Raw genomic sequence first — 8,545 nt, forward strand, 5'->3', positions numbered from 1 at the left:
AGTATCTCAAAATATTAGAATATTTACATTTGAGTTTCATTAAATGACCATCCCTACAGTATAAATTCCGGGTATCTCTTGTTCTTTGAAACCACGATAATGGGGAAGACTGCTGACTTGGCAATGGGCCAAAAGACAATCATTGACACCCTCCACAAAGAGGGTAAGTCACAGAAGGTCATTACTGAAAGGGGTGGCTGTTCACAGAGTGCTGTATCAAAGCATATTAAATGCAAAGTTGACTGGAAGGAAGAAATTGGGTAGGAAAAGGAGCACAAGCAACAGGAATAACCGCAAGCTTGAGAATACTGTCAAGCAAAGCCGATTCAAACACTTGGGAGAGCTTCACAAGGAGTGAACTGAAGCTGGAGTCAGTGCATCAAGAGTCAACACGCTCAGACGTCTTCAGGAAAAGGGCTACCAAGCCACTTCTGAAACTTCAGAAGCATCTTACCTGGGCTAAGGAGTAAAAGAACCGGACTGTTGCTCAGTGGTCCAAAGTCCTCTTTTCAGATAAAAGTACATTTTGCATTTCATTTGGAAATCAAGGTCTGGAGTCTGGAGGAAGACTGGAGAGGCACAGAATCTAAGCTGCTTGAAGTCCAGTGTGAAGTTTCCGAAGTCAGTGATGATTTGGGGTGGTGTGACGTCTGCTGGTGTTGGTCCATTGTGTTTTATCAAGTCTAAAGTCAATGCAGCCAGCCATCTACCTGGAGAGTTTGGATCACTTTATGCTTCCATCTGCTGACAGGCTTTATGGAGATGCTGATTTCCTTTTCCAGCAGGAATTTAGCACCTACCCACAGTGCCAAAACCACTTCCAAGTGGTTTGCTGACCATGATATTACTGTGCTTAATTGGCCAGCCAACATGCCTGACCGGAACCCCATATGTAATCTGTGGGATATTTTCAATAGAAAGATGAGAAACAGTCGATCCAACAATACAGACGAGCTGAAGGCTCAATAGTCCTCAGCAGTGCCACAGGCTGATTGCTTTCACGCCACACCTCACTGATGCTGGAATTTGTGCTAAAGGAGCCCCGACCAAGTATTGAGTGCATAAATGAACATACTTTAAAGAACTTGAACTTTTCTGTTTTGCAAATCCTTTTTTTTTTATTGATCTTAGGAAATATTCGAATATTTTGATACTGGATTTTTGACTTTCATGAGCTGTAAGCTCTAATCATCAAAATGAAAACAAAAAAAACTTTTGAAATGTTTTACGTTACATGTAATGTATCTAGAATATATGAAAGTCAAAAAACAATGTCACTTGTATTTTGGCCATAAACATACACTTCTAATTAGCAAACACCACTAATTATCCTAATTAGGTTAACAAAAAGCATAAAATTTACATCAGAGATGCTATTTTCGTTATTTTATGTGGGGTTCAGAATTGTCTTATCAGGCTGCATTTTTAAGGGACATGAATTATTGACCAGGCCCCTTCTGTTCTATTTAGGAGCTGTAGGGCGTTGTGATGGGATCTGTTGACCATCCTTGCGTGAAATTGAGAGACTATGAGAGCGGCGTTTCAAACTTTGGCTGTAAGCACAGTTATAAAATTTTTAGATATAAATTTAGATGAAAGATCAAGACTGAAAACCATTCAATGATGAATAGGTGAAGTGGTTTTATTATGTAATAATTGTATATAATGTACGGATCACACCACTGACTTAAATACTGAATCTAAAGTGTGTCTAGAATTGTCCTTATGACGTTCATGAAATGAACCAAAAACATGGTCAGAATCATTGTGTAGTCAGAAAGCGCAATATAGTCAGACAGAATATAACGACACAAGAAAAATCTTTGAATGTTTGTATTGAGTTCAAGTGAATATACAGTACATGAAACGGTACAATAGTTAAAGACTGTCACAATATTTCAGTAGAAACAGACCATATATTTGCAATTAATGCACAATTTTCTGATCAAATTCATATAAACCAAAGGGGAATAATCATGAATATTATACATATTTAATATAATCTTGTGCACCATTTCATTGCGGGTTACCAATTCTAACACTTGCAGTTTATTAGGTTGCTAAATAAACTGTTAATATTACATCAATAATAAGAGATACAATATGATCTTGTGCTTAAAAATTGTGCTTTAGTAAAGGTCTGTTCACACCAAGTTTGAGGTGACTAAAATATACGGAATTATAAAATATTTGGAAGCCATTTTTTGCACCAAAACTTTTTTGATGCATAATTTTCTTCATTCTCTGAAAAAAAAGTCTGGATACCTGAAGTAACTGTTCGGCATTTTAAATAAATCAATCTTGAATCCGTACACACAAAAAGGTTCAATCTTAAAATCTGGCCGTGCATTTATTTTATGCCCAAAAAATTGGACTTGGTGTGAATAGGCCTGAAATCTACAGGACATACCATCAAAATACACATAAAAATCCATTCATATGACATTATTATAACTATATGTCTGATGTTTAACAGTAAAAATAACTTAGTTCCAAACAATGGCAGTTAAACTCATGTGCTGTATACATTTAAAGTGAGAAGTGCAATAAGTTAATAGTGGTTAGCTTCAGCTTTGTTTGGTGCACTTGTTGTACTGTTTTACAGTCCATTACGAGTTCTTCAAGCTGAAGTGTATAATTTTGTTTCATTAAAATAACTTCATTAAAATCTTCTATCCTGGTTTAATATGCAGAGACAACTGTAAGTAAACCATTCGTAGGGCGAATTACTGAATAGTGCAACAACTGTGGCTGTGTTCGGAATAGCATACTACATACTACAGTATGTATACTGTGCATAGTATGTATAATTTCTGTATGCATAGAATACCTGGGTGAAAATGTGCAGTATACAATCAGATCCCATAATGCAATGTGGTCGATACGAGTCGATTCAACATGAGTAACGAATAAGCTGAAATTAAAATCCACTATAATTTTTAACAAAATGTAGCTTAATTTTTATTGTTGCATAATGCGTACCATTTCACATGCTATCTAAAAAATAGTGGGCCGTATTCAGTGTATACTGACTAGTGTGCAGTACGCAGTGTGCTAGTATACCAATCCGAACACTGGCTACAGCTTTGTGGAGCTTTCAAAAGATTGCTGTTTGTTTGAGTGCCCTGAAATGTCAGCTTCTGACTCAACCAATGGGTTGACTTTGGGGTGGAGCTACAATAGTAGAGAGAGGAAAACCTGTTTGGAAACAGTCATTATTTTGCAATTCCATTTTGTGCCAATAGAAATTACACACAGCAACTTTAAATACACTGCAAAGTATCGCTAAACCGTTCCCAATTTTCTTGCTGGTAAGTCATCATTAGATAAATCAACACAGGACAGTGAAAAACATACGAAACACACAAAACAGTGTTGATAACACAGAAATATATCTCGCCTTCATAACATTACATTTCCATAAATGCAGCTTACCTTAGCCTTCATTTGGGCGGATTCATTTAGGGAATGTACAAGAGGTTCGAATGTATATATGCTGTGTACAAAAATAGCGTATAATCTGGTTGAAAGCGAACTGTGCATAGCCTGCTCATAGGCCGAGGGGTTGAGGGGAAGTTCAGAAGGTTTGGTCATCGTTGCAAGAGTCTGTCCAGTGACCGAACGCTTCACAGATGTCGCAGTATGGTCGTTCGCCGCTGCGGCTCCCGTGGTATGTGGTGTGTGGAGGTGAGTCTGGGGATTGCATTTGAGTGGGACAGTCCTCCGTGTCGTGCAGGTCAAAGCAGTCACAGATGTCGCAGAAAACGCGTGGTGGGGCTTTCTTCTTCTTTTTGACCTCACCAAGACTTGAGAGACAGAGGATAAAAAATTTATTTTTCGTAAACCCTGTGCGAAGAATAATAATAGCTACGAAGATGCAAGTAGTGCAATGCTTGTCAAGTATGTACAACATGACCATGTGCCAGGGTTATTACAGTTAACAGAAACAAACAAACAAAACAAAATTGGCTAGAAATAAAATAAATGTTAACTGAAATATTTTTATATTTAAATATTAAAAAAATAAGTGCAACATAAGTTGTACTTAAGAAACATTTTTCATTTTCATTTAGTTTAACTTGATGTACTAAAACTGAAATAAAAATGAATAAAAACTATAGACGTTTTAAAAAAATATAGTAATGACAAAAACACCCAACAAAATTACTAAAACTTAACTAAATAAACTTAAAATGAAAATGGAAAATATAAAACTAAAAACAAACTCTAAATATGAATAAAGACAGTGTCTGCTAGACAAAAAAAAAACTCAAATGGACTCACCCATCATTTTCATCATTTCCGTTGAACTCGGTCAATGCCATTTTCTTCAGCTTCACCTTTAGTTCTTCATTCTTCCTCTGGAGGTCCAGAATGACTGAGTTCAGGAAGTTGATCTGATCCATGCAGGAAAACATGGCAGAATTTAGAAATTTACAAATGTATCCTAAAAACAGAATCCAAATAAAGAGCAGAAGAGTTTTACCTGTCCCTCAGCAAACTCTTTCTCTTGTCTCAGTTGGTCTATAGCAGCATCACCTACAGGTGAAACAAACAAACAAATTAAAGGGTTAGTTCACCCAAAAATGAAAATTAGCCTGTGATTTACTCACCCTCGAGGCATCCTAGGTGTATATGACTTTCTTCTTTCAGACATTCCAATCGGAGTTATATTAAAAATTGTCCTGGCTCTTCTAAGCGTTAGAATGGGGTAGGCGGGTGTTTTTGTTCAACAGTACAAAACATGTTAAATAAAGTGCACGCATCCATAATAAAACAGCTCCGGGGTGTGAATAAAGGCCTCCTGTAGCGAATCCATGCGTTTTTGTAAGAAAAATATCCATATTTCAAATGTAATAAACACTTTTCTCTCACTTCTGCTAACTGTCGTACACGGAAGCCGTTCCGGCGGATGACGTAGGACGTATGCGTTGCGTGCGTGCCTCTGAGATATGCTAGTCTCGCGAGTTTGTTTACAGGAGCAAAGGAAGCAAAGCTTCCTTACTTTAGCAAAGGAAAACCAGTCTCCTCTTGGCTTATATCGGAATCCTCGGTTTGTACTTCTAATTCATGACCGGCATTTTGTTTTGTTCTCTCTCTCTCTGCGTTCGTCACTAATCACGCAACGCCGACGTCCTACGTCATCTGCCGGAATGGCTTCCGTGTATGACAGTCAGCGGAAGTGAGAAAAAAGTGTTTATTACGTTTGAAATATGGATATTTTTCTTACAAAAACGCATGGATTCGCTACAGGAGGCCTTTATTCATGCTCCAGAGCCGTGTGAGGCACGTTTTATTACGGATGCGCACGCTTTATTTCATGTGTTTTGGACCGTTCAGCAGAAACACCCGCCCACTGCAATGATAGAGCTTAGAAGTGTCAGGACAATTTTGAATATAACTCTGATTGGATTCGTCTGAAAGAAGAAAGTCATATACACCTAGGATGCCTCGAGGGTGAGTAAATCACAGGCTAATTTTCATTTTTGGGTGAGCTAACCCTTTAAGAAAGATTTGTAAAGAAATTTTGTTTCGTTTTAGATTCATTTTTCATACTGCAAATGGAAATAAAAGTAGTAATACTGTATGTATTACTCATACTACTTCCATTTCCAGTGTAACAAAATTTAAAGCAAAAGCAATAGAAAAGTCATTTTTAACATATCTGAAGACATTTTTACATAAAATTGGATTAAAAATATAAAAAAAATATTTCTGAGATAACTTGATGGCATTTCCTGAATTAAACATGCAAATTCATTGATCAAATAATGGCAGGCTTGGTGAGCAATAGAGACTTTTTCAAAATATCACAAAATCGTTCCACAAGCTTTTAAATTATTAATTAAATGTGAATTAAAGTAGCTGGCAATATACAGTATACAGTACACAATGCAAAATGCTGTCATTCCGTTCCAAATATAAATACGCTGACAGACCTGAACTGACTTCCTCTCCATTCCCCGTCTGCCGGACCTCCAGCTTTTGCTCCAGGCTGTTCACTCGGCTCTGCAGCTGGGCTTTGTCCCTCTCTAGAGACGTCACAGCTGACTGGAGTGTCTTGGCCATGGCATTTTCCACACGAAGCACTGCAATCTGGAATGACAAATTATTTTTTTCCCCCTTATCCAACAATATTAAGTGCCAACAATACAAAGTTTTATATAAAAAGAAAAAAAATAGGAACTGCTTTAGACAGCTTTAGTCTTTTATGAATTTAATCTACTAGAAGCATTCTTTTTATATAAGACAAATTCAGTCATAGTCCACAGTGAATAAAACATACTTTGAAGAATGATCCAGAGGTTTAGTAAGACTTAAGAAACCCAAGAGTCAAAGTTCTTACCTCATTTCGTAGTGTCTCTAGCTCTTTGTCTTTATCAGACATCATTGCATTGGAGTTCTCACTATGAGGACAGACAAGAGCTCACTGTAACTGGTTGGATTTACAGTCATGTTACAAAAAGCCATATGCACGCTGAGAACATGCACAACACCATCTCTCAATGGAGCTCCAAAGATTAAAAGCTTACAGAAAAACATGAAAAAAAATGAACAGACATCCAGTGGGACTGCGCAGTATTTTTAGGGTGGAGGAAAACAATAGATCTGAAGCCAAAAATAATCTCTAGATAAATATAAAACACTTGCTATAGTAATTAGAGTTGTCTTTCTTTGTTTTGTTTTGTTTTTTCTTTTTATTAATAATCTCTTTTCTCTAGATGTGGTAATCTTGGTGTATCATAAAATACTGATCTGTAAAGAACGTGTACTGACAAGCTTTTTTGAAAGCCTTCATTTCCCACGAGATGAAATGATATTTAAAGCCTCCAGATTGCATGTGATCTCAAATCCAACTCTCATTTGAACAATTACTAAGACAGAGCTCCATTAAGCACCATCAAAAGCATCTGTGACATGCTGTTTATAACCACAGAAAATAAATGTGGTTTTTGAAAGCTTGTGAAGAAATTTCAAGGAATATTTCATCCAAAAAAGAACATTTGCTGACAATGTACTCACCCCTCAGGTCATCCAAGATGTAGATGAGTTTGTTTCTTCATCAGAACGGATTTGGAGAAATTTAGCATTACTTCGCTTTCTCACCAATGGATCCTCTGCAGTGAATGGGTGCTGTCAGAATGAGAGTCCAAACAGCTGATAAAAACATCACAATAATACACAAGCAATCCACACCACTCCAGTCCATCAATTAATGTCTTGTGAAACAAAAAGCTGCATGTTTGTAATAAACAAATTCATCATGTTTTAACTTCGAACGGTTGCTTCCAGCTAAAATATCCTCTATCCATAATACTGATTTTTCCATTGAAAAAGTCATTTGGTCTGAATCAAGAGAGAAATACGCACAGATCAAGCAACGTTTACAAGCGGAAACAGTCCAAAACAGTTCTACACAACTATGTGGGTGGATTTTGATGTGAGAAGACAACAGGAGATGAGACATTATTATGGATTATGGAGTATTTTGTCCTGAAGCAATGGTTTAAAGTTATAACACCTTAATTACCTAAAGGAATTGTTTATTGCAAATATGCAGCTTTTCACTTCACAAGATGTTAACTGATGGACTGGAATTGGTGTGGATTACTTGTGTATTACTGTGATGTTTTAATCAGCTGTTTGGACTGTCATTCTGACGGCACCCATTCACTTCAGAGGATCCACTGGTGAGCAAGTGATGCAATGCTACATTTCTTAAAATCTGTTCTGATGAAGAAACAAACTCATCTACATCCTGGGTGACCTTAGGGTGAGTAAGCTTTAAATTTTTGCTTTTAAACCAATTTTTGCCATAGACTTCCACTTGAAGACTTCCGTCTTGATTTGATTGAATGAACTTAATACTGAGCCAAAGACATGCGCTTACCTCTCTGTAATCTCCAGCGGGCTAGTCAGAGCTTCGCTGCCAAGCTGCCAAAAAAAAAAACATGATACATGATAACTCAATCCCTCAAACTGATGGAGAACGTCCCAGGGCAACACATTTCAGAAGAGCTGACAGGAAACATCTAAGTAGAGAAGAAGACAGATAAACACCTTCTGCTGTGCGTGGACATCCAACTCCTGAGCCAACGTCCCTTTCTCGTCCTGGAGTGACACCTGCCTCCGAGACTTCTGATTGGCTGACAGTTTTAGCTCCTCACTACACAGAGAGAGAGATAAGGAGAGAGTTAATGCCGATACTATCATACAAGACTAGCATACTCGCATACTAGTATTTTGCAGTATCTGAATTTTCTGTGTGCATTTAATGCCTGGATGACCTACACTACCATTAAAATGTTCATGGTCAGTAAGATTTTAAGACTTTTATTCATCAAGGACACATTAAATTGATCAAAAGTGGAAGTAAAATCATTTATAATATTAAAAAAGACTTCTAATTCAAATAAATTCTGAAGAAAATCTATCAAGGTTTACACAAAAATATTAAGCAGCACAACTGTTTTCATTGATAATAATAATAAATGTTTCTTAAACAGCAAATCAGCATATTAGAATGATTTCTGAAGGATCATGT

The 8,545-nt window shown here is 37.0% G+C and overlaps 1 protein-coding gene across 3 annotated transcripts in view; it reads right to left on the reverse strand.

Annotated features, from left to right (window-relative positions):
* Positions 1-2,589: 2,589 nt before the first annotated feature.
* The window catches only part of LOC107656170 (CAP-Gly domain-containing linker protein 1-like), a 24,064-nt gene continuing 18,108 nt past the window's right edge, over positions 2,590-8,545 (reverse strand). For all 3 annotated transcript variants that reach the window (XM_016444085.1, XM_016443946.1, XM_016444011.1), the window contains 7 exons: positions 8,062-8,167; positions 7,892-7,935; positions 6,347-6,407; positions 5,940-6,096; positions 4,487-4,539; positions 4,285-4,397; positions 2,590-3,806 (listed from right to left, as the gene is read on the reverse strand). In XM_016444085.1, the coding sequence (XP_016299571.1) occupies positions 3,578-3,806; positions 4,285-4,397; positions 4,487-4,539; positions 5,940-6,096; positions 6,347-6,407; positions 7,892-7,935; positions 8,062-8,167 (763 nt within the window). In that variant the 3' untranslated portion in view covers positions 2,590-3,577. The remainder of the gene's footprint in view (positions 3,807-4,284; positions 4,398-4,486; positions 4,540-5,939; positions 6,097-6,346; positions 6,408-7,891; positions 7,936-8,061; positions 8,168-8,545) is intronic.

This window comes from Sinocyclocheilus anshuiensis, unplaced genomic scaffold, assembly GCF_001515605.1.
Source record: "Sinocyclocheilus anshuiensis isolate Anshui unplaced genomic scaffold, SAMN03320099.WGS_v1.1 scaffold269, whole genome shotgun sequence".
Taxonomy (NCBI): Eukaryota; Metazoa; Chordata; class Actinopteri; order Cypriniformes; family Cyprinidae; genus Sinocyclocheilus; species Sinocyclocheilus anshuiensis.